This window comes from Eulemur rufifrons, chromosome 17, assembly GCF_041146395.1.
Source record: "Eulemur rufifrons isolate Redbay chromosome 17, OSU_ERuf_1, whole genome shotgun sequence".
NCBI classification, from domain to species: domain Eukaryota; kingdom Metazoa; phylum Chordata; class Mammalia; order Primates; family Lemuridae; genus Eulemur; species Eulemur rufifrons.
In genome coordinates, this window is record NC_090999.1 from 79,550,731 (window position 1) to 79,576,996 (window position 26,266).

The 26,266-nt window shown below is 38.5% G+C and overlaps 1 protein-coding gene across 1 annotated transcript in view; it reads left to right on the forward strand.

Annotated features, from left to right (window-relative positions):
- Positions 1 to 4,290: 4,290 nt before the first annotated feature.
- Positions 4,291 to 26,266, forward strand: part of DCP2 (decapping mRNA 2) — a 38,946-nt gene continuing 16,970 nt past the window's right edge. Inside the window, exons 1-4 of the mRNA XM_069492117.1 lie at positions 4,291 to 4,481; positions 17,790 to 17,941; positions 23,025 to 23,152; positions 23,587 to 23,685. Of these exons, the coding sequence (XP_069348218.1) occupies positions 4,429 to 4,481; positions 17,790 to 17,941; positions 23,025 to 23,152; positions 23,587 to 23,685 (432 nt within the window). The 5' untranslated portion in view covers positions 4,291 to 4,428. The remainder of the gene's footprint in view (positions 4,482 to 17,789; positions 17,942 to 23,024; positions 23,153 to 23,586; positions 23,686 to 26,266) is intronic.

Here is a 26,266-nt window from a genome sequence, read left to right on the forward strand (position 1 = left end):
GACGGGGCAGCAAGGAGTGGGTGGACAGGCACATTGTACGTATCACCTCTGCTCACGTACATGCTCCATTGTCCTATCCAACTCCACTTATGAAACATAAGTTCAATAATAAAATAATTAAGACTTTCAAGGTGGTGATAGCAGAGCATTGAACAAAACGTGAGGCTTTTCTGAATGCAGGGCCCTATGCAATTATACAGTTTATACACATACCCATGTAGCTGGCCCTGGGTGAATGGGTGCTGGGTAGGCAAACAAGAATGTCCACTATGAGATACATTTACTGAAATGGGGAAGACTGAGTCTGGAGAACAGTTTGTGTATAAACAATCAGGATACTTTATGCAGCAAAAGTTCATTTCTTGCTCACGCAGAATCTGGAACAAATGCTCTAGGGTAGCTCTCCTCCAAGCAGTAAACGCAGGGATCTGTGTTCCTTCCACAGCGTGGCTGCTCCTTCTGGAGTCCTTTGCTTTCATCTGGAAAGAGAAGGAAAGAGAGAAATAAAAATAACATGGGGCATTTCAGGAGCCATGCTTAGAAGCTGGGCATATTACTTTTATCCTCATGCTATTGGCCAGAACTCAATTCCTGATTCCATCTAAATGCAAGGGAGCTTGTGAGTCCAGGAAAAGGAAATGGACTTGGTCAGCATCTAGTAAGACTCTGCAGTAGAGATCAAGGGAGGTTTTTGTTTCTTTTTTGGTAGATGTTATGAAAGCATTTTATGTGTTATGGGAGATGATCTAGTAGAAAGAGAAAGTGGGGCTAACAGAACAGGCAAATATGTGTTGCTCAGTAAGTGTTGAGTTGAACCATAAGAACTTGGTAGGGATGTAAAAAAGCTTTGACAGACTGAATTTATTAACCTCAGTCAATTTATAAGCAAGTTAAATATTTTTAGGATTTGATGACAGCTTGTTTTGTTATGAGGATTATTATATTTGACCAGAATTTTATACTATAATATGCTGTACAGACATTAGTAATAATTATTATTGGGTCATTCTCCCTGAAGCAGAATTCCTGCTGTGAGTTTAGAACTGAATTCTAGTCCTGGCTCCATTACATACTGTCATTTAATCACTTAATCTTTATGAGTCATTGTTGCCCAGGCTAGAGTGCCATGGCATCAGCGTAGCTCACAGCAACCTCAAACTCCTGGGCTCAAGCAATCCTTCTGCCTCAGCTTCCCAAGTAGCTGGGACTACAGGCATGCGCCACCATGCCCAGCTAATTTTTTCTATATATATTTTTAGATGTCCAGCTAATTTATTTTTATTTTTATTTTTTTAGTAGAGATGGGGTCTTGCTCTTGCTCAGGCTGGTCTCAAACTCCTGAGCTCAAACGATGTGCCCACCTTGGCCTCCCAGAGTGCTAGGATTACAGGTGTGAGCCACCAAGCCTGGCAATGAGTCATTTAATCTTTATAGGCCTCATTAGTCTCTATCTGCCTATTTCACATAGTTATAAAGACTAAATAAGATAGCATATTTTAAAACTATAAAAGTTTTGACAACCCAATTATTTAAAAATCAAATCAGTATTATAATTTAAGAACCCTAGCATCTGCTGTTCCCTCAACTCTCAACTCCAATTTATTTGCCTTTCTCAAGCCAAAGGCTGCTGGGGCCTGTGAACAGGTGGATGGGAGTGAGGTTTTGGATTCTTTGGAAGTCATGACTCAGAGGACTGCTATAAGGGTCTACCTATAAGGGTCTACTATGCATTAATTCAGCTCCTGGAAATCTGTGTGTGAGGAGGCAAGGGAGGGATGGGAGTGGGCAGGAAAGTAGCTTGGGAGATGCTTGACCATTAGTCATATCTGAAACTCTTACTGGGGCAGCTTGGTTTAGCATTGTGTGAGAGTTTGGGGACTTCCTGGTCCCTAAAAGCCAAAAGGTTGTAGGTGCCTGGTAATCTGCTTGTTTCTGTACCATTGGCGCATGGGCATAAGCACCACTTGGCCTTGCACCATTGTTTCATGGCCATCATTTAGAGTACTCTAAAAATCAGACTTGAGCTCCAAGTGGGACAACTAAGAAAACCATTAAGTTGTCCCCCAGAGAAAAGACATTCCGTTAGAACAGATATTAATAAAATGCATGCCCAGAAAAATAGAACTACTGAAGGGGCTCACCCTTACCTTTACCATCCACACACTATACTGGCTGGTCTTGCAACTGCTAGCACTCACATTTCTTTGCCTGAGGGCTTTTTTTCCAGCTACCAGAGCTCACCTACCACCCATGTGTACAGGCCCTAGGAGCAGCCCTCAAGCAATGACTAATGATGGAACCTGGTATATAAATACCCATCTCCCTCACCACTTGAGTGGGATAACTCTGAGGGATGGGTTTTACACTGGCCTCTAGAGTTCTCCAGTGAGATTAAGCTCCAGTTAACCACAATGCTAACTTCCTTGATAATAAACCCTTTGTTGGTTTTCTTCCCTTCGTGATTCACTTCCCAGCTCTGCTACAAGGATCACCAGGTGATCCCAGGATCACCTCTCTCACAGACTATTTGCACTCAAATCCTTGTCTCGGGGCCTGCTTCTTAGGAAACCTAAACTAAGACTTGTACTGTGCCAGAGAGTATTGAATAAAGCAAATGAAATACTACAGCCTGTGCTTCCCCAATTGACTCCCAGAATACTTCAAGCTGTGCCTGGAAGCATTTTTCTCTTTAGGGAATTTGACCAGCAAGAAAGAATAACCTACAGAGACTGATGCCATGTGTTTCCAACCAACAACTCAGCCAGAGCATCCTACAGTGAAGCTCTCAGGAAACAAGTCCCACTCACAATCTTAGAGCTCCCAATTAGCTTTCATAGCAGTTGACTCCAGGTTTTTAAGGCCTTACTGTTAAGTGTGAGTGAACTGTCAAGGACCACAGAAAACTTCTAATATGATAGATAGAGATATTTAATAGCAAAAAGCAGCTGAGAGGAGTAAGACACGATCCAGGGAGAAGAAAATTTCACAATCTATTATTAATATCCTCAGAGAGATAAAATATGATATCTATGAAGCAAGAACATTACACCATAAGAAAAAGGACATTTGAAGAACAAAAAAGAACCCCAGAAATGTAAAAGTTCTGTAGATAGCTAGAAGATAAATTTGAGGAATTCTCCAAGAAAGAACAAAAAGACCAAGATAGAAAACAGGGGTGTAAAACAGATGGTGACAGCCCTCTTACATCATGCCAAGGGAGTTTGGGCTTGATCATACATCAGAAGCCAATGTAGGAGACTATCAGAAGCTGAAAAGATAGTAACCTGTTCATATCTGAATAAAACAAAATTTAGGCAGTTACATAGGCCGAGAATGGAGGGAGTGACACTGGTTAGGCAGTTCTTGCAGTAGTGTGGAGAAATAATGCAGACCTGAAATAAAGACAGTGGCATTTAGACAGAAATTAAGAAAAAAGACAGATTATTAAATGGTAGAACAGACTAAACTCGTGACTGAGGAGGGGTGTGTGCACGCTTGCTTCTGGGTATGATGTAAGAGGACGCAGAATAGATGAATCCACTTTCTCCAAGGATCCTGAATGGATTAGACTCCATTAAGCAAGATGAGTAATGAATGAGGACCAGCACGTGGGAGTTGGTATCTGTTGGGCGTGGAATGCAGATCACGAGTTCAGGTTCAATTAATATTTTGCGACTTCATAGGTGCCAGCTAGAGGTATAAAGTCCTTGTCTTCATATTTGCAATTAAGTGCCTGAAGAGGGACAGAGGTGAGCCACTTGGAAAATGGATACCCTCTTCAGGGATTTGTAGTGAAAGGCACAGCCGGGGGCCTAGAAGTGGTGGGGGCAGCGAGGAGTGTACGATATTTGGGGACAGGAATCATGAATATACGCTTGGGTCCTCAGGGTCTGCCCCGTGGAGGACCTGTGCCTACTCGGTCACCCAGCGGTCGTTCAGACCACGCCAAAGTCCTGGATGTTGGTCTCGGGGTCAATAGGGAAGACCTGAGACCTCCAAACCTAGGAGCGCAAAGGAGACATGATACGCATGCGTGTGTCCACACCAGGGCTCAATCGCGGCGGCGGGAAGTTGGTTAACTGAGTAGCTTGAAGACGGATTGGAGACGGCGGACCAATAAACAGACGTCTCATTGGCTTAGCGAGCGCAGACTCCCAATTCTTCAGCTTCCCATTGGGTCTTTCAAGTAGAGCAGGGGCGTGACTACCGGGGCTCCGCCCCACGCCTTGGCCCAGTCGCGGGGTCCGGGGCTGAGAGAGCAGGACGGAAGTGAGCGGGTCCCGCCCCTTCCCCTGCTGCTCTTGGTTAGAGTCACTGTCGCTGCCGCCTCCGCTGCGCGCTCTCCGGCGAGCCGGAGTCTCCGTGCTGTGCCCTCGGTCCCCGGCCACGCGGAGCCGGGATGCACTGCTCCTGCTGTGGGTTCTCATCATGGAGACCAAACGGGTGGAGATTCCCGGCAGCGTCCTGGACGATCTCTGCAGGTACTGCGCGGCCCCGACCCCCTTTCGCCACCTCCTGGTATCTCTCAGATTCGCCGACCCCCACTAGGCCTCCGGATCTCCTCCCCCGCACACATCCGAGTCCTTGCTTCCCACCGTCGACCCTTGTCTCCGACTCCACCTACCCTGTTTTTCCTCGTCAGCCTCCCTGTTTTTCACGGCCCCCAAGTCTTCCCCGCGGAGCGCCCGGAATTTCCTCATTTTTTTAGTTCTCCAACTATTTTGTTTTCCCACGGGCGAAGCCGCTTCGCCAGAGCCTGGGTCTTCTGCCTTTTGCCGCCGCCACCCCCTCCCATTGTTTTTCCTGCTCCCGTGACTTTCACACACCGTTTGCCCTCGCCTCCCTCCGTCTCATCCCCGATTTTGAAGGAAGACCCTAGTGTATTAATTTAAGTCGTGGAATCCCAGGTGCCCGGACCTACGCAAGAAGCAGTTTTCAAACTTACCCTATCCCCTGAGTATTCTTACGTGTTTGTGGCATTCTCTGTAAATTCCTGTAAAGAATTAATTACTCTTTATTTTCATTCCTGAACTTTATCTTTGGGGCGGGGGGAAGTCTGGAGTTGCTTTTCTTTTCTTTCTTTCTTAGAGCTACTTTTCTTTTCATCTCCTGCTTTAAAGGAAATTCTCAACCGCGGGGTTTTAACTCGTGGTATACTTTCACAAGGGAAATGTTGTGTATTCTTCCCTCCTGTTGGCTCTGATTTCAGATAGCTAAACACATGTTAAATGTACTTAAAATATTTATTTTCCGGCGGTGAAATTTGTGGTGCAGCGATACCTTGTGTTGTCGCCAAGCGTATGTGGGCCCTGAAATAATTTAGATTACAAGTGAGTAAAAGCTCTGACAAATAACACCTTTTCACTTAAAATTGCTGTGTTTATGTTTAAAAGTCATGCTTTTAGTAGTTGTGTTGCGTTCACGCTATTTTTTTAATGGAAAGGAAAAAACTAATTTTTGTGTATTTTTTAGTGTGTGCCAGGCAGTGGGGTCTCCATTTACCTACATCTTTTTATTTAATTCTCGAAACAGCCCTATTTGGTAGGTGCAGTTACACTGTTTCCATTTTCATCTGAGCAAACATATTCAGACACTTTGTAATTTACACAAGGTCACGTTCATCTAATTCACAAAATCAAGACATTATCCCCAGGCCGTTTTCTTTACAGTGCTTGTGCTTTTCTTCCTACCCCAGGAGGATGTAATGAAACTACCATTTTAAACCTCACAAAAGAAAAGTACGTATAGAGAAGTAAATAGATTTTGTAAGAGTAAGGATTAATGTCATTGTACTTCTTTGGTGATGGTAGAATTGTAATTTTTGAAATATGATAGATTCAAATGAACCACTTAATAGTTAAGAGGCACTTACTTTCTTTGTTTTTTTAGAGACAGGGTCTCTGTTTCCCTGGCTAGAGTGCAGTGGTCTCATGATAGCTCACTGCAACCTCAAATTCCTGGGCTCAAGCTATTCTGCTGCAGTAGCAGGGACTACAGGTGTGCACCACTACACGTGGCTAATTTTTTCTATTTTTAGTAGAAACGGGGGTCTTGCTCTTGTTCAGGCTGGTTTTGAAAAGGTACTTATTTTTTATAGTCCCAAAGTTGGTAGGAAGAAACAAGTTAATATATATGTGTCTATGTGGATAAATGACTAAAAGAACATGAACCAAAAGTGAGGTTATGGGATTGTGATCTTTATTTTCTTCATGTTTCCAAGATTTTATAGATGTGCATTTTACAGGTTAGAAAAAAATTGAAGATGAGTATTTGGAAAGGTGAGCAATAATTGTGTATGGGCTAATAAGGGTAAGAGTTGATTTGGAAAAAGATGAGGTTATCTTACACATTTTACAGGCATCCGACCTAGTCTTCTAGTATTGGGATTAATTTGTATATTATCTAGGATTATGTCTTTAAAGAAATGCTATCGGCCATTATGATTTTATGTGTGGAACCTGTTTATTCCCAAAATAATTGTGTTGTGTTTTGTAAACAATATGCTAAACATCTGTTAAGTGTTAAGTGTAGATACTTGGTTTTCCAGTGAATTTATTTAAGTTATTATATAAAACTTTTGTAATAGAGTAACTTTTTTTTCCCCCTTAAATTTTTTTTTTTGCAATTACCTTGTTTGGCTATCTAAACAAGGATGTGGTATATTTAAAAATTAGGGCTAGCTAGAATAATGAAACCAAATAGCCATTTCTTAAAACTTCAGGTTTTAAAAGTAATGCCATTTTAAAGTTAATATTCATAATATCTGTTGACTAAAGATTTTTAATGTTAGTAATTCAAACTTTTGAGGATTTACAAAATTATTTTAGGCTTAGAGTTTAATTTCTTTTCTTTTCTTTTTTTTTTTTTGAGACAGAGTCTCACTTTGTTGCCCAGGCTAGAGTGAGTGCCGTGGCGTCAGCTTAGCTCACAGCAACCTCGCAACCTCAGACTCCTGGGCTTAAGCAATCCTACTGCCTCAGCCTCCCGAGTAGCTGGGACTACAGGCATGCGCCACTATGCCCGGCTAATTTTTTCTATATATATGTTTTTAGTTGTCCATATAATTTCTTTCTATTTTTAGTAGAGACGGGGTCTCGCTCTTGCTCAGGCTGGTCTCGAACTCCTGACCTTGAGCGATCCACCCGCCTCGGCCTCCCAGAGTGCTAGGATTACAGGCGTGAGCCACCGCGCCCGGCCACTTAGAGTTTAATTTCTATAAAAATAAATCTTAAATTGAAAGAGGTTAATTTTCCTGGACTTCTTTGCTCTCCTGTACCTCTTGATTTATGAATTCAGACTTTTGTTTTTGCTCCTTTCGTCATCCCCCCCTTTCTATTGCTTGTTGTTAGTATATGTAGGAGAATTTTGGGGTTTTTTTTGATAAATTACATATTTCTGCTAATCTTGCCTACTTCAGTCATTGCCATATATTAATACATTTTGGAGACATGCAAAACTTGAAGTTGATTTCCTGTGAAAAATTAGAGCAGGAGACTTGAATTTTCAAAATGAGACTTTGTAGCCATTAGACTGTAACCTAAGATGTGGAATGTTGTTTCTCATATGCCTTAATATGCTACATTTCATTTACTGGAATACTGGGCAGCAATTAGAAATTTTAAAGCAATTACCAAACAGTAAACTGAGGGAAAATATTTGTGTGTTGAAAAGATATGTACAATATCCTGAGTGTAATACTTATTTAGTCACTTGATGCCTTTTGTTAAAACAAATTTTTAAATGGGTTGTGTGTGGGTGCAGACATAGAAAAAGTCAGAAAGTATATACACCAAACTGATAACACTGGTTACTTTCTGAGTGGAGTGGAATTAGAGGAGAGGAAGGGAAAATTCTTGTCTTAAAATGTTCTAGTGCACAAAAATTGTTTTATGGTTTTAAAATGTATGTATAACAAAAGTAAATCAGCATTTTATGGCGATGTTTGCCTTTGGTATGCCGTGATTTTAGACACTAACAACCCAAGGCTCATGCCTGTTGTAATCCTAGCACTCTGGGAGGGCAAAGTGGGGGGAACGATTGGGGTCAGGAGTTCAAGACCAGCCTGAGTAAGAACAAGACCCTGTCTCTACAAAAAATTAGTGAGGCTCAGTGGCATGCATCTGTAGTCACAGCTACTTGGGAGGCTGAGGCAGGAGGATCGCTTGAGCCCAGGAGTGTGGGGTTGCAGTGAGCTGTGATCACTCCAGTACATTCTATCTGGGCAACAGAATGAGACCCTGTCTCAAAAAAAAAAAAAAAAAAAAAGAAAGAAAGAAAAGGGAAAAAAATCTAATACATACTAAGTGAGGAAGGGCCAGATTAAAAAAAAATCCAATACAGAGTTTTTTAATGCTATTTATACTAGCTTATTAAAGAATTGAAAAGCATGTTTTTAAAGTAAAAACTGAAAACTGCAGTTTGGTAAGTTGTTTCTCATTCAAAGAAATGGTTGGAATTTTTTTAAAAGTCTCTTTTAAGAATTAGATAATAAGGCCATGCTAGTGTTAAAAGGAGAAACATATTTTCTGGCAGTTAACATTGCTGCCATTTGGGTGATAGCATATGTTAATAAAATAATTTGTGCTCATCTTCAGCTAGCCCTTTTAGTGTTGGAGTCTACTGAAACATTTCTGTACTAATTGTAATCCTTGTGCTAATGTTCTGTCTGTAGGAACATTAAAAAGATAACATTTTGTGTGATGAAGTTTTTCCCGTAACAAATTGTTGTGCAAAGCATTTCATTTCAGCGATTACTATTAATATATACATATATGCACATGCATTATTAAGTCTTTAGAACAGATCAGAAGCATTCACAGATTTGAAAGCATTAAATATGTTTAATTTTCATGTATCAAATTTCCTTTTTTTAAATAAACTTAAAGAAGTCCACTTTTAACTATTAAAAAGATACCATGTGTATGGTTTTAAAAAATCAGAGTACAGACAGATTGATAAATGAAAAGCAACAGTTTCTTGCCCTCCCCTTTCTGTTCCTGTTCTGCTTTCCAGAGGCATTGACTTTTACTTGTTTTGTGGTGGTCTTCTGGTGGTTACTTCAATATTTTTAAATAAACTTGTACTAATTTCTTATTTTATCACCTTTAGGTATTAAATTGGGAATACAGTTTACCTTTGGTAGGTATTAGGTGAGGGTTTAGTGTACCATACCCACTTTTTCCCTTCATCCTACTTCCATTATATTTATATCATTATTTTAAATCATTCCATTGTTTACCTTTATAACTTTAATGTACTTAAAGTTATATTTCTCTTTTTATGAATTTGTAGACAGTATTTCTTGAGTCTCTGTTTGATAAGGTGAGGTAATTAGTGCCCCATCTTCCATTTCTTTCTTACCCATTCCTTCAGCTTCTATCCAGATGAACTTTAAAAAAAAATTAAGATTGATAATATTTACATTCCATTTTATAACCTTATGAAATCTGTTATGCTTTTTAATATTTGTTGATTGTAAAAGCAGAACAATAATAATACCATTTGTTATACAGTATAACTAGGTGGCTATTTTCCACAGTAGAGGCAAGTCTACACTGGTTAGGATTTTGTTTCTTTTCCACATGGTCATAGTCATCATCCTTTTGTAAATGTCTTGAAGAATGTCTGAATGAATTTTCCTTTCTTGCATTCTACAAATTGGTCAAAACACTGCTACCTTTTAGTTTTTTCTTTGGGGAAAGAAGCATATGCTTTTGTCACTATTCCCAGCTATTCTTGAAATCTTTTTTTTTTTTTTTTTTTGAATTGGCTTTTTATTTTAACTTTGGTATTTTTTGCTTCACATTTGGACTATGATCCTTTTGTACATGTACCCCTCCCCTCAACCTGCCCAAATTTTCTAGCTGCCTTTTTTTTTCTCTTCAGCTTCTTTATTTTTTATCCTCAGTCATATTGTCTGTTCTATAGAATTCTTTTTTCCCATTAGACTGCCTTCTTGGAGACCTCCATCCTCCTAGTCCAGTGTAGACTGGTTATTCGCTAGACTTGCCGAACAACTGGCCTACCCAGATTCACTTTCCCAGCTTACCTAGTTTGTACTTTTTCTTTCTTGGATCTCATGTTTTATTCTTTCTTGGTTTTCATTCTTGTTTTGATGGCGCACATTTTAAGGTAATTTGTTTTGAGGGAGTCATAAATGACTTTCTGAGATAAACTTATATGACTTAAAATTTATGTGACTTAAAATGTCTATGTCTCTTTTTACACTTACCTTCCCAGGTGTGGTCCAGGGTCCACACTTTGAGTAGCAAGGTTTTAGGAGATAATCGTTAACATTTATTTTCCACAGCTTTTGTTGAATTTATTACAGTAATGATAGTTTTATTTTCTAAGGGCTCTTTTTCAGTGTGCATTAAAAAACAAAACAGTGCCTCTGAAAAAGGACTAGTTTCTCTTAAATCTCTTTGAGAATGATAATTAGTTCCACCTTTCAACCCTCACCCCTGTTTTCTTCCTTTTGGTTCCTGAATTATGTTCTCTTCAGGGTCAATTTTTAGTTTATTTAGTGTTTTCTTTGTTATGTTCCAGATTTTCCTTAGATGTGGGGTGATTTTGGTTGCCTTCTCATTTTTAAGATCAGATAGTAGGAGGCTTTTTTTCGTTTTTTTTTTTTTTTTTGAAACAGGATCTTGCTCTGTCACCTAGCCACTGTGCCCCAGCTGCGGCTTATTTATGAATAGGCTTCTCCTTTATGTGAGTAGATAGGAGGCTGGCTCTTATACTTGGGGGCTTTTCAAAAATCAGCTGCTTGGGAGGCTGAGCTGGAAGGATTGTCTGAGCCCAGGATTTTGAGGCAACATAATAAGAACCTGTCTCTCTTAAAAAAACAAACATAAATAAATAGATAAATAAATCAGTGTATGGGAACTTTCCTCTGGGGTGCTAGTATGCAGACTTGCCTACTAAAGTCACGGAAGAGCCTCAGGTGGTGTTCCCCCTTTCCCCACTCTTATAAGAGAAACTCCTTTATTACTGTCAAAGGAGTAAAAGAGAAGACAGCATTCTTCTATTACATAAACAGACCTTGCTATTTGCCTTGTTTTTAGCCTTATTTCTTATTCCCATCCTCTGGCTTACCTTTCTTTACTTGGGGCTTTCTGGGTTGGGATGGGATGAGATTGACTTTTTCGTTGTCCTGGGCATTTTCTTATCACATTGTAGGTTGTGGCTGGTTTCCTCTAGAAATTTGTTGAAATGAGAGTTTCTAGTTAAAGATAGTAGATTGGATACAAACATCTACCAAGAAAATTTTTTAAATAAAAATTTTATGTGAATAATCCCACAAGGAAGGGAAGAATGGGTGAAGAGATAAGCAACAAAATTTGGAAATTATAAAGCATGAGGAAAAGTGGTATGTGACTGTGAGGTTATAGGGGAAAAAACCCAAACTATTTCTCCTACTATACTCTCATAACACAGAACACTTCTGTGACCAAATATGGGGGTTATTTTCCCCACACACCAAGCAAACAGTGAATTCTGCAGTGGACACCAACCAGTTGGGTGTCTTCCAATTTAATTCTGACAGTATCTACCCGGAGGTAGCATCAGATCCCACAGTTTGAGAACTCAGTCTAAGGAGACTTCTCCCTATTTCAGGCACAAGCCAGTCAAAAGTCTGGAATTTCTGATCTACCAATTTCAAGTTTCCCAGACCTTGTCCTTGGGTTTGATTAAAGCTGCTGGAGTGGCTCATAGAACTCAGGAAACACTTGCTTTTACTAGTTTATTATAAAGGATATTATAGAGGATACAGATGAAGAGATGTATAGGGTCAGGTTGTGTATTATCCTCTAGGAACCTCTACCTGTTCAGCTATCCAAGTCTGCCCCTACCCCAACCCTGCCCTTTGGGTTTTTATGGAGGCTTCATTACTTAGGCATGACTTATTACATCTTTGACTATTGCTGATCCACTCTACCTTTAATCCCTCTCCCTCCCAGGAGATTCGGGGCTGGGACTGGAAAGTTCTAATCCCTGGTTGGTTCCCATAGCAACCAGCCCCCCATCCTGAGGCCATCCTGAAGTCTTCAGCCAACAGTCAACTTATTGGCATACAAAGATACTTTAGTGATCCCTGGGGTTTAAGGAGTTGTACGCCAGGAAATGAGGGCAAAGACCAAATATATATTTCACAATATCACAGTGACTTAGCAGACCTTAAAGACATGAATGAGAAACTTCTATGGTAGTGTCAATCTACTCCAGAATGAGAGAATAATAAAAAATGAGAGAAGTGAATTTATATATTCTATATGCTGAAAACTCACAGTCGTCTTCCCCTGCTCAGTTCCCAGAATCTGACAGTCTTGGCTTTACCATCCAGATAGGAGATTGGAAGATTCTTTTCTAGGTAATCTGACTGGCCCAAGAAAGAAAGACTTAAAGATACTGACATTGGAGATTCCCCCAGTTAAATGGCTCAGCTTTGATCACTTTAAATTATGCCTCATAGTTTGATAGCCCTCCCAAATAGCTTTGTGGTCTGTCGCACTTAAATATGACATCTGAAATAGGCTTCTTAACATGAAAGGCAGAGCTTAAAACTAACCAAAGCTACTGGGAAGAATCAGACTATGTAGGTAGAAGAAAACTTAAAAACAAAACTATGTCATCTTCTTAGAGGTAGATTTTTACCCTATGAAATGAGAACAAGATACTCTATAAAAGCATACTTTAAATAACTAAAAAGAGCTTTTGGAAATTAAAACTGGAGAGCAGAAACAAAAACCTTAATAAGTGTCTTGCAAAATACAGTTAAGGAAGTTTCCCAGAAAGTAGAGAGGGAAAAATCAGAGGTAGGAAATGTAGAAGAGTTAAAAATTTTAAGAGGATTGGTCTACGAGGTCTTTCAGCATTGAAGTATGTGAGTCTCCAAATAGATATGGTCTACTGAATGGCGGTGCAGTGGATAAAAAATAGACACTGGAAAATTTCATAACACTGGGGACAGAAGGAAGATCTTAGAAGCATCCAGACTGGAAAAAAAGTCATGTACAAAAGATTAAGAGTCTGAATGACTTCAGTCTTCTCAGTATCAAAATTGGAAGCTGGAATGAGAGAGCACTGTATTCAACATTCTAAAAGAAAATGATCCCAAGAATATTTTACTCAGATTATCAAGTGTGAGAATAAAGATACCATATGTACATTGTCTCATTATTTACCTCCCCTGCATCCTTTCTCCAGAAGGTATGTGAGGATGTACTTCATGAAAACAAGGAAGTGAGTTAGGAGAAAGACAGATACAAGCAACATGAACTCTTATGTAGGATAAAGGTATAGGGAACCATAGGATGCTAGTGGAAAGGACAGCATAGGATGACGGATATGTACCAGATGTAGAGGACAACTGATCCAGATTGGAAGAGATTAGAAGACTAAAACACATTTTCAAGATGAAACTGATGCATCTGAATTGTGAAAAGAAAATCCCAAATGGAGATGGTTTACATCAGAGGTATCTAAAAATGAGCCAGAAAGGCATGAGGAGTTGGACCCCAGTCACATCCACATCCACATGGAATTTTGTCTGCTGAACTGGGCCAAAGCATAAAACCAGCTGCATTTGATTTGAACTGTTTACACTGGTCCTGATCACCAACCTCTTGGAGAGACAGCTATACCAAACTATATTGATCATGTACTAGAGACAGCCTAAGCTGATAACCATCGGCTGGTGACAGCCATCATCAATCATGGACTATGCTAAAAACCTTCCAGATGTGTAAACTTATGGTAGCCGTAATAAGCCCCTGCCTAACCTTGCCTGGATGGAACACGATTTAGCTGCTTGTTAAATTTGTGTCTCCTTAATTACAATTCCTAAGATCATTTCCGATGAAATTACAATTCATTTCTGATGAAAACACCTTTTCTTTTATTTGGCACTCTGTAGTATTGGTTTTATTTATTAGTTGACAGAATTAACATCTTGAGAAAATTTAGGAAACTAGTGGAAGGTTGAATTAGTGACAAGTATAGAGAAAATGAAGCAAAGGCAGTGATGACAAGTATTAATTGTGGGGAAAACAAAGGATTGTGCAGGAAATGAAAAATAATCAGTTTACCACATGCCTTAGTTGTGAATTGCATTTATGGAGTCATAATAATGTAAAGGTTGAATGCTCATGTTCATCTAACCCAGTAATTATCAGCTGGGAGTAATTTTGCTTCCCCTCAGGGAACATTTGTCAATATCTGGAGATATTTTTTGGTTGTCACGACTTGGCAGGTAGTGCTGTTGACATCTAACAGGTAGAGGCTGGGGATGATGCTGAACATCCTACAATGCTCAGGACAGCCCCTCTTAATATGAAATTATTTGCTTGAAAATGAGTTGAGAAACTAACCAAAACTATGACATCATTTTGTTGGGGAATGGAAAGATGAGAAGAGTATGTGGAATGGAAGTGGGAGTAGAGCTAATTCCTCATCTTCCATAGTGGAAGTCTATAGAAAATGCCTGAAACTGAGAAAATAAATAGGATACCGTTTTGTTTTTTGTTTTTTTTTTTTGAGACATGGAGCTTAGTTAAATAAAACCAGATGAAAGAGGACTAGTTTTTGCAGTGCTTTTTGTCCTGTGTGCACTATCCAGTGGCCAGTCTGGCACTTGGGCAGTGGTCTATACTGTAGTTCAGTTCTCAAAGACTATAAAATGCTGTTTATAGTCTTATGATGTGCAGCTCAGGGTTGAGCCCCAGAGTTCACAAATGATTTTATGGGGCCTTTTTCCTGAGCTGTATTCTCTGCTGTCTCCCTGGTACTTCTTGGTTCCCAGAGCTCTCCTCTTTGGTCCTATGGCAAGAAAACCACTCTATCACACACTTCATGTGACTGTGCCTATGTCTGGGACCAAGCAGCTGGAGGACAGACAGAAAAAAAAAAAGCAATGGAAATTGGCCTTAACTCTTCTGGGACTACACAGCTCTTGAGCTTGAAGAGGAACGTTTCTGTTCTCCAGAGTTTTAGGCTCTGTGGGTCCCCATTGCTACCACCTCCTTTACCACGATGGGATTGCTTGGGGGCTGAGGTGTGACAGAATGAAGAAAAGAAAAGGGAAATTTCCCCCATCGTCTCCCAAGCATTAGAAGATCTGATTAGACTCCTCTCTTGATCCTTAAAACAGAACTAGAGGGCTTCTGGAGCTCTCTGTCCCTGCTGATGCCCGCTTCGAACCCCCAGTCCAGGCCGAGTGGCAAATCCACTCTAAATACTGGTTTTCTCTAATCTTCCTGCTGCTATTTACTTTTCAGAGTTCTCAGATACCTGCTTCATGCATTCTGTCTGGGTTTTATAGCTGTATTTTGTGGGAGGAACAGAGTAGGGTGTGCTTACTCTATCTTACCCAGAAGACGACCCCGTGTAAGCATTTAAAAGATAAATTGGCCGGGCGCGGTGGCTCACGCCTGTAATCCTAGCACTCTGGGAAGCCGAGGTGGGCGGATCGTTTGAGCTCAGGAGTTCGAGACCAGCCTGAGCAAGAGCGAGACCCCATCTCTACTAAAAATAGAAAGAAATTATATGGACAGCTAAAAATATATATAGAAAAAAATTAGCCGGGCATGGTGGCGCATGCCTGTAGTCCCAGCTACTCAGGAGGCTGAGACAGGAGGATCGCTTGAGCTCAGGAGTTTGAGGTTGCTGTGAGCTAGGCTGACGCCACGGCACTCACTCTAGCCTGGGCAACAGAGTGAGACTCTGTCTCAAAAAAAAAAAAAAAAAAAAAAGATAAATTATGACTGTCAATATGTGTTAGACAATTTGTTAGACTATGGGAATAAAAATATGCAAGGATACAGTATGTTATCTCAGTGAACTTATTTGGAAGGGTTTGTGGACAATAATAGTAAAAATCAGATAATTGCTGTAATGGAGTGGGAGTCAAAGAGTATATAAGTCTGTTCAGAGGAGTCTGGTGTGCCTACATACAAGAGGTAGTATCTGTAAGTCTTGAAGGATGAATTAGGAGTTTGCTAGAGGAACAAGAGAAGGGGAGGGTAGATATAGTATGTGGATGACAATTTATTTCCAAGAATTAGGCATCTCTGGGTATATAGGACCTTAGAGTGATAAAAGAGGTTGTACAGGTTGTCAGGGACCAGATCCTGAATGACATGGAAGAGTTTAGGTTTCATATCTTATATAATACCATCAGGGTTGCATGTTTTTTTTTTTTTTTTTTTTTTTTGAGACAGAGTCTCACTCTGTTGCCCAGGCTAGAGTGAGTGCCGTGGCGTCAGCCTAGCTCACAGCAACCTCAAACTCCTGAGCTCAAGCGATCCTCCTGTCTCAGCCTCCCGAGTAGCTGGGACTACAGGCATGCGCCACCATGCCCGGCTAATTTTTTCTATATATATTTTTAGCTGTCCATATCATTTCTTTCTATTTTTTTAGTAGAGATGGGGTCTTGCTCTTGCTCAGGCTGGTCTCGAACTCCTGAGCTCAAATGATCCGCCCACCTCGGCCTCCCAGAGTGCTAGGATTACAGGCGTGAGCCACCGCGCCCGGCCAGGGTTGCATGTTATACCTTTTGTTTTTAGTGTGTGTGTAGTTTAAGCTCCTTTCCCCCGTAATTTTTCTTTATTTTATTTCTTCTTTTTTTTTTTAGAGACAGGATCTTACTCTGTTGCCCAGGCTGATCTCAAACTCGTGACCCCAGGCGATCCTCCTGCCTCAGCCCCCCAAAGTGTTGGGATTACAGGAGTGAGCCACCATACCTGGCTCCCTATAATTTTTCTATATTGAAATGTAGATTATTATGTGTATATTGTCCTGTCATTTACTTATTCTCTGTTGGAATGTTACATGACTATTATAATGTATAAGTATTTTTTTGAGATTTGATTTGAAACTTGGAAATAGTCAAGAATTACTTAGCCTCATAGCTAGTGAATAATGTGATTAAACAGGGTGATACAATTTTTAATTTTAAAAAGTGACTCTTAAAAACCAGTGGATTTATTTTACTTAGTTGAATCTGTCTCTAATGGTTGCTAGAAAAAAGGATTACCAAAAATGCTTAGCGGTGGAAGAAGTAATTGGTAGCTACTTAATGACTATTATAAATCACATTCACTTAGGTTTTTAAATTTTAACTTGTATGTTTCACAAAAGGGGTTCATTTTCTTAATCATGTATATACACACATAGTGTATATGTTATATATGAAATAAATATGTCATTCCCTCCTTTCCCCAGTGTACTTGGAAAAGACAGTTTAGGATTTAAAAAAAATATATTTGAATGTTTGAAGTGAGATTGCAGGCTCTTTGGAAGTCTATTGTATTAATGAAGAACAGAGTATTGATTTCTTTCTTTTTCAATATTTCTTGGTAAATTTTATATGTGGAGATTAAGCAATATCGAACATTTTTTTTTATTTATTTGTGTGAATATATTTGCCTGTATTCTTAGAAATGTTACCAAGCATGAGAGGAAATCCTAGTAAAGGTTGCTTACTTTTAGTTTGTTCTAAGTGAACTCTTATGTTTATCTCTGTACTTGTGAACATAGGGTACATAGACTCAGAAAAATTCTGTTATGAGTGAGGTTCATGTGGCATCCTCTCATCCTTTTTTTTTGTTTGTTTTTAAAGACTCATCTTCCTTATAGTAATTTCCCCCAAATTTTGATTGCTTCCTTTGTCAGGACTGCTCTTGGTCCCTTTTCTAAGTTGGTGGGTCAGGGGTGAAGCAATTAAATAGGCTAAAATAAATCGTTATAGTTTGTAAATGTAATTTTTGTATGTGTTTTGTTTTTGACAGCCGATTTATTTTGCATATTCCCAGCGAGGAAAGAGACAATGCAATCCGAGTGTGTTTTCAGATTGAACTTGCCCATTGGTTTTACTTGGATTTCTACATGCAGAACACATCAGGATTACCTCAGTGTGGGATAAGAGACTTTGCTAAAGCTGATATCCTTTTCATTACTATAATAACTGTCTTTCATTCTTGTTAGTAAAATATTTAACACAATTTTACTTGTCTTTGAGATTTTTTTAACCTGTTAGATAAAACGTGCTTGATATCTAAAAAGTGTCAAATATAAATAGTAGACAATTTAATAGTGTCTTTATTTTTATACAGAAGACTCCTTGAAATGCACACTGATGATTAGAATTAAATTTTCTTTTTGAAATAGCTAACCCATTAGTAGAACTGATCTGTTTTTTACTTTACTTTTGCTGCTCCGTTTAACCAGATGATCTTTATCAGATTACTGTCTTTCTGATTTGTTTAGAAATTTCTTAAGTGATTGTTGAATATTTACTGTGTTCAAAGCATTTGTTTTTAGTTCTGTGGCAAATACAGAGAAGTCCTTGTTTTCAGAGAAGCCTTTTCTCCCCTATTTAACTATTAGAAGCTTGTCATAGTTTATTAGTTATAAAAGAGTCACATGAATATTTAATATTATAAAAGTAGCTATGTCACAAGGCAAAGAATTGAGGAGTTGCTAATGGTCCTAATATTAAATGTTTTTAGAATTTAGAAAAGGGGTGGAAAGATAGATTTTAGGCAAAGCTATATTTTTAAGGGAATATGGGATTTTCTAAGTAGAAGTAGGAAATATGTTTTAGTAAAGAAAAGGGATTGAGCAAAATTGGAGATTTGAAAAGCTAAAAGGATAAGTCAGGAAATAATGTATATTGAGCAGAGGGTTCTCATGGGGCCATAATAGGAGACATGATTGAAAAGGTATGTGGGGATGGGGATTGTGTGGATTTTCAAATCTTGAGCCAAGGTGCTTTGATTTTTATTCTGTAGGTCGTTGTTTTTAACTATAAAAATGTTTGCTCAAATGGATTTGTCCCCACAAGTTTGGGTACTAGAACTAGAGTTGGAGTAGGGATAGGTGACTTGAAATACCCACATGCTTAGCTCCCTGTTACTTTCCTTAAACCCTATGAAATACGGACCCCTTAGGGCTCTGTACAAAATGGATGAAACGCTGGTTGTTCTAGGTAACTGTTAACTATAGAAGTTTTTGAGCAAGGATAAAGAATATTACTCTGATCATTTGAAAATGGTATTCAATTTATTTGGCAGGGTAGGTCGAACCATGGTTTAGACCATTACACCAGTTGAGATATGGAATAATAAGGTCCTGAGTCATAGTAGCAGAACTACAAAGAACACTGATGGGGGAGACATTTCAAAGGAAGAATGATCAAACCATTGACTGATTAAATGTGTAGAAGTTAATGAGGAATCAAAGGGGAACAGGAGTATATTGAGGACCATCTTTCTTAAAGCCTTGGTGATAGGTTCTGTGGAGAATTCATGGAAGACTTTGGTTTTAAGTAGTTATAATGTAGTTATGGAAACATAACTAAAACAACCAAGTCCTCTTTTGTTTTGGTCATTTTGTTTTGTTTTGTTTTGGTTTTTTTCTTTTTTTGAGACAGAGTCTTGCTCTGTTGCCCCGGGTAGGGTACAGTGGACTCATTATAGCTCACTGCAACCTCAAATTCCTGGGCTCAAGCAATCTTCCTGCCTCAGCCTCTTGAGTAGCTGGGACTGCAGGCGCAAGCAACAATCAATGCCTGGCTAATTTTTCTATTTTTAATAGAGACAGGATCTCACTCTTGCTCAGACTGGTCTCAAACTCCTGAGCTCTAGTAATCATCCTGCCTCTGCCTCCCAGAGTGCTAGGATTACAGACGTGAGCCACCGTGCCAGGCCTGTTTTGGTCATTTTGTACAGACTTAGAGTTCTGCCAGAGCAACTTTACATACTTTGGGGTTCTGGATAAGATTTTGTTTGTGTTGTGTACATGAGTTTTACACTTTCCTTGCTATTAAAAAATAAACATCAGAAACCTTTGTTTTAGTTATGTTTCTTTTAATTTAGTTATATGGAGAAGGAACCTTTATTGCTAATGTGGTAGACTTTGTCAAATAACCGAATGGTTTCTGTGTCAGGCATTATGCAGTGAACAAGGTAGACTCAGTATCTGTATGAAGATAAAAGACAGACAGGAAAGGAAATTATTACACTGCAGTATGGTAAGATGTAGGTTTGGAACAGAGGAGAGGGATGCCTAATCAGGGTTTGGGGGCTATGAATTTGAATCCCAACTCGAGGCCACTGGAAAATCTTGGGTAAGTTATTTAATTTCTCTTAGATGGGGATCCCAGTTTCCTCCTGAAAAATAAGGTTAATAATAATACCTAATTCCAAGGATCAGTTTGAGAATCAGGTTAATTTGTATAGGTAAATTGTTTAGAACAGTCCCTGGCACATAGTGAGTGAACAATAAATGTTAACTATTTCTCCTCCAAAAAAAAGATTGGAGGGCTGGATAGAAGCCTTCTTTAGAGAAGGTGATCTGTGTGAGGAAAATCTGTGTGAGGAAGTGAAAAGAGGTAAATATGATTATATTTTAGAGTAAGCAGGAAGAAACAAGATGACAACAGAGTAATTAAGGGGCTAAAACTTGTAGCGGTCTTGTGGGCCGTATTTGTTTGAAAAAGAATAATATAGGAGGTTTGTTTTTTTTTTTTGAAAAAATTAAACTTTATTTTGGGAAAAAAACTTCAACTTACAGAGAAGGTGAGAATATTACCGCCGTCATGCCCTTTATCTGTATCCATCTATTGTTAATATTTTGCCACGTTTGCTTGATTTCTCCCTATAGGGTGTTTTGAAAGATGACTCTGGAATAGTGTGGACATTGACTTGGAGGAAGGCAAGACTGGAGATGGGAACCTAGTTAAGATGCGATTTCATTAGTTTACTAGAAAGATAATGAAAATCTATGTTAGAAGTGAAGAGGTCAATTTGGAAAATATTAGGAGGTAAATTGGTGATAACTTGGATATCTGAGGAGAGGTAGAGTCAAGGATGGTACCCAGGTTTCTGGTGTGCGCAGTTGAGTGGATGAGTGTGCCATTCCATTCATAGGAAAATGAAACATTTTGTGAGGGGAATGATGGGTTCAGTTACAGACAAGTTGAATTTGTAGTGCCATTGGGATATGAGAGTGGAGAAGATGGCATACTATAGGTGGATGTTACAGCATACGTTCTGGAGCGACATTTTTTGAATTAGCATCCTATCTCTGCCATTTACTACTTGTGCATCCTTGGGTAAATTATGGAACTTTTCTATGCTTCTGTTTCTCTTGTAAATTGGGCATAGTCTTGTGATTTTTCTTCAGTAAGCACTCAGCAATGTGGATGAATATAGACAAGGGTATCCTGGATTTGCTCCTTGGCTGAAGTTTTGCTAGGGACTTTACTAAACATGTAAAGCAAGACTTTTATTGGGAAATACCTATTAGAATCTTAGAAAGCCCCTATAGAACCATAGGGCTTCATGGAATGGTTAATGATGTATCCAAGCTTTTATCTTCCCCCCCCAAATAAGGCATGAACTAATTATATTGAGATTAACCTCATGCTTGTCTTTTAATTACGATATTGTCATAGACAGTTGACTTCTTTGAATTCTTTGAGGGCCTATTTTGTTCTTACTGCAACTGTAAAACCAAAACGAAATTTAAATTATAAAATTGTAGAACTCATAAAATTTAAATTAATAAAATGAATTTCATGTGTTTTTGTTTAAACCAAATTTCTCATCACAGTGTGAATATAATGCTGCTTTCTTTGAGGGCGTTTTGAGTTTGATTTACTTTTGTTACCAGTTCTTCTACCATCTTTCCCAGCTCCATCTGTTAAGAAACTTTCTTTGCTATATTATGTTGGTGTGTTATTTGACCCTAATGCATCATTTGTGTATTAGGTTTCTTCTGTTTTTGATAACTCTGAGCAATTAAAGTAGTACTAGTACCAATATGGCCTCGAAATTAAGTGGTAGTATTTGATATATGTGGTCATCTAGATAATTGAAAATATGCTCATATTACATGTTTTTAGAGTAACATCAAAATGAAAACACAGAGTATACAAGTTTCTACAGAGGACTTGAGAACCCTTGAAAGTATGTCCTCAGTATGAGAAACACTATCATAAATTATAATTTTCCCTACACTTTTTATAATTTTTAGTTTTTAAGAGTTGGAGTCTGGCTCTGTTGCCTGGCTGGAGTGCAGTGTTGGGATCATAGCTTACTGAAGCCTTGAACTCCTGGGCTCAAGTGATTGATCCCTCCTGCCTCAGCCTCTGGAGTAGCTGGGAGTATAGGCACTTGCCCCCATGCCCGGCTAACTTCTGGGATTCCAAGTGCGAGCCACAGTGCTTGACCACGCTTTTTATAATTAACAGTGTTATAGTGATGAGGCATTTGATGGCATGAAGTATTGGAAGCCTGAGCATGCAATTTCAGGGTTTGAGCTTTTTTCCTTTTTTCTTTTTTATAATACTATTTTACACTGCCCAACTTTGGGGGCAGAGGGCATGCCTAGTGTTTTTGAAACTGGCTATACTTTCCTTAATACCCAGATTTACCTTTTTCTATAATCCTTAGTAAATCTTCATCATTAAAATGTTTTTTATTATAGAAACAATACATATACATGGTAAAGAAAGTCAGCAGCATAGAATGGTATACCTCATCTGTAGTTCTATTTCTTGGGGTTCACTACTTTCTTGTTTTTCTGATGGTTTCTTTCTCGTAGCCATATATACATATATAATATACGTACATTATATGTATATAATGTATATGCACACACTGTACTTCTGTTTCTTGCCATTACTTCAGTGTCCATTGACTCCTGAGTATAATGAATTTAACTCACTTAATGAGAAGTGTTTGAAGTGTTTACATGGTCCTGAATTTAATTGTGTTAACTTAGGGATCCAGGACTGTGAGTACTCAAAAATTACTTGATCTGTCTCTAGGCTAAATGCAGAAATTAACAATGACTTGTTTAAGAGAAAACAGATTTGGAAAAAAATAAAAATATTAAGAGAGGTAAAGATTTGAGTAATTTCACATAAAATACACAGTTAATTTAAGTAGATTTCTTTCTGTATACAATTTCTCAAGCTGAATTAAGGGAGAAAGTAGATTCCTTGACATTGTTTATACTCTTCAGTCATTGTCCATTTTTGCTGCCTCAAGGTGAAGATGTGGAAAAGGTTTTGGATGAATGGAAGGAATATAAAATGGGAGTACCAACATATGGTGCAATTATTCTTGATGAGACACTTGAAAATGTGAGTGTAATAAAATAACAAGGTTTTTAGTGAAATAGTGATCAACTGTTAATTTTTAGCCCATTAACAAAATTTGTTATTTATGTAGCATTCTGAATTGAGGTTTTAAAATATTCTTAGATTTCTAGCACTAAAAGGCCAAATTTTGTGTATTTTGTCTGCATTCTGGGTCTTAAGATTTTATATGAATACTTCTTGCAGCTCTGGCTTAGTGCAAAAAAGTGTCACTTCGTTGTTGAAGAAATATTTTTTAAATAAGCAGAATGCTTTCGTATTAGTAGTAGTATATTCAGACTCATGGAAGATATTTAAACCAAATACTGAATAAAATTATTGGTGATAACAGTTACCTGAAGGAGAAAAATACCTTTGATTTTAGAAAGGAGTGTGGGAAAGGAGGACGAATTTGATTTTTATCTCTGTTTGTTTTGTAGGTACTACTGGTTCAGGGGTACCTGGCAAAATCAGGCTGGGGATTTCCAAAAGGAAAAGTAAATAAAGAAGAAGCTCCTCATGATTGTGCTGCTAGAGAGGTAAGTTAGTTATTACAGTCTGAAACATAGTAAATTTGGCTGTTGGGCTCTGAATGTATTTTTTTTTTTTTTTTTTAAATTAAGCCATATAGATTCTCTTGTTTGGACTCTCTAACCCTCTTTTCAGAACTTGAGTGCATGAAGCAACTTCTATATTTTAACATAACTACTGATTGTTTTGTCCACATCTGTTATTTATTCTTATGTTTCTTTCATTGTTCGTTTTCTTAATTGGTAAAATATTTTGGCTGTTATCCTTGTTTGATGTTATAGTCTTGGCTTGCAGACAAGTGCACAAATTTGGGCTTTTCTAAGAAATTTACGTTTGTTGCTCAAACTCTAGTTCTCCACTGCTCACAGGATGAAGTTTAATTATTTAAATATTTAAACTCTTTCCCCTCCCCCCAACACAAATCTTAGCCATTTCTGAATTTATTTCATTCTCAGTCAAAAGTATTTATTCTCTGTCCCCTGAACTTGATGATTGTTTCAGCTTCTAAAATTTTGCTAATACTATTTCCCCACCTGGAAAATCCTCTTTTCTTGCTTCCTATTCAAATCCTATCTATATACATTTCTAAACCCAGCTCAAATCGTTTTTTTCCCCTGAAGGACTGCTACCAACAAGCTTTGTATGTAGGACTTGAGTTTCTTATCTGTAAAATGAAGTTTAGAATGGATGTTTTCTGGAGTTCCTTCTTACATAAAATTCTGTTTTAAAGTCTTAACAATCAGCTCTAGCCCACAATATTCTCTAAACTTTCGTAGCAACTATCGTCTTTATTATTCACTTGGTACTAATTATACAATACCTTGTGATGGATTGTGTACTGTGTTCTTATTTTTCCACATTATGCTTTATTGTTGAGATTTAAGAAATTGAACCATAGGAAGTATGATACAATGGAAAGAAGACTGGCCAAGGAGTTGAAAGATTTTTGATCTAGTATAGTCTCTAGGCAAGTTACTTAATCATTGTAAGATATAAATTTATTAAGGAGAGTCACTCAAGGGCTTCATAACTGGAAGTGATACCTTTAAGGGCAAAAAATCTAAGGTAGTGATTTGAATTTGAGATTTTTTTGAGACACTAATAAGGATTTTGTGGCATATTTCATTAGAATCCATTGCCTTGCATGTGTTTTGACTTAATGTTTTCATGCCGCATTGTTTGCTGCTTAGTTTAAGTTTGCTTATAACTATTTATGAGGGATACTAGTTAAAATTTTTTTTTTTTTTTTTTTTTTTTTTTTTTTGAGACAGAGTCTCACTCTGTTGCCCAGGCTAGAGTGAGTGCCGTGGCGTCAGCCTAGCTCACAGCAACCTCAAACTCCTGAGCTCAAGGGATCCTCCTGTCTCAGCCTCCCGAGTAGCTGGGACTACAGGCATGCGCCACCATGCCCGGCTAATTTTTTCTATATATATTTTTAGCTGTCCATATAATTTCTTTCTATTTTTAGTAGAGACGGGGTCTCACTCTTGCTCAGGCTGGTCTCGAACTCCTGAGCTCAAACGATCCGCCCACCTCGGCCTCCCAGAGTGCTAGGATTACAGGCGTGAGCCACCGCGCCCGGCCTAAAATTCTTATAAACTACTAGTGGTTATGTACCATGGAAAATCCATCACTAGTTATTTACTTTGGAGTAGGATTGATAAAATGATTGAAAATGCTGTATTTTAAATTCAGTATGGAACATCTTATCCAAGCTAGTATTTGCAGCAGCTTATAGACAAAGTTGTTGTATGCAAGTCAATGAAGGTTTATGTACGTCTCTTAAAATTGAAAGCTGTTTGGAGGGAAGAAGGTGAGAGAAATTGCCACATCCTCTAAAAGCTTTTCCTTTTCCTTTCTGTAGATGGCAGGAGGTCAGTTGTAAAAATCTTCCCTTTTATGTGCTTAAATGTTGTAAGTTCTCTTGCTCATAAGGAAGGTTAAAATAGAGTGGAGAACCTGCAGCCTTAAGGCCACATACGGCCTTCTGGATCCTCGAGTGCAGCCGTTTGACTGAATCCAAATTTGGTCAGATGTGAAGTTTGGATTTGGTCGAGGAGCCACACTGGTGGATCTGAAGGGCCACGTGTGTCCCCAAGGCCGCAGGTTCCCCACGGCAGCACGGTTGTTGTCTAGGTCAGGAAAGGACATTACATTAGCTGGAATAACAAAAATTCAGGTTAAATTGGGTGGGATCAACTGTCTCTATAATTGGGTCTTTTAGGGAGAACTTGAGAGGAATCAAACACAGTAGTCCCCTCTTATCCTTGGAGGATATATTCCAAGGTCCCCAGTATATCCTGAAACGATGGATAGTAGGGAACCCTATATATGCTATGTTTTTTTCCTATACTGATATACCTATGATAAGGTTTAATTTATAAATTAGGCACAGTAGGAGATTAGCAACAATAACTAATAAATAGAACAATTATAACAATATACTATAATAAAAGTTATGTGAAATATCTTATCAAAATATCTTTCTGTACTGTTCTCACTCACTCTTCAGACTGAGATAACTGAAATCCAGAACGCAATGCCACAAAGATGGGGGAGGGTAGGGAGACTACTGTTCCTAAACTTGCA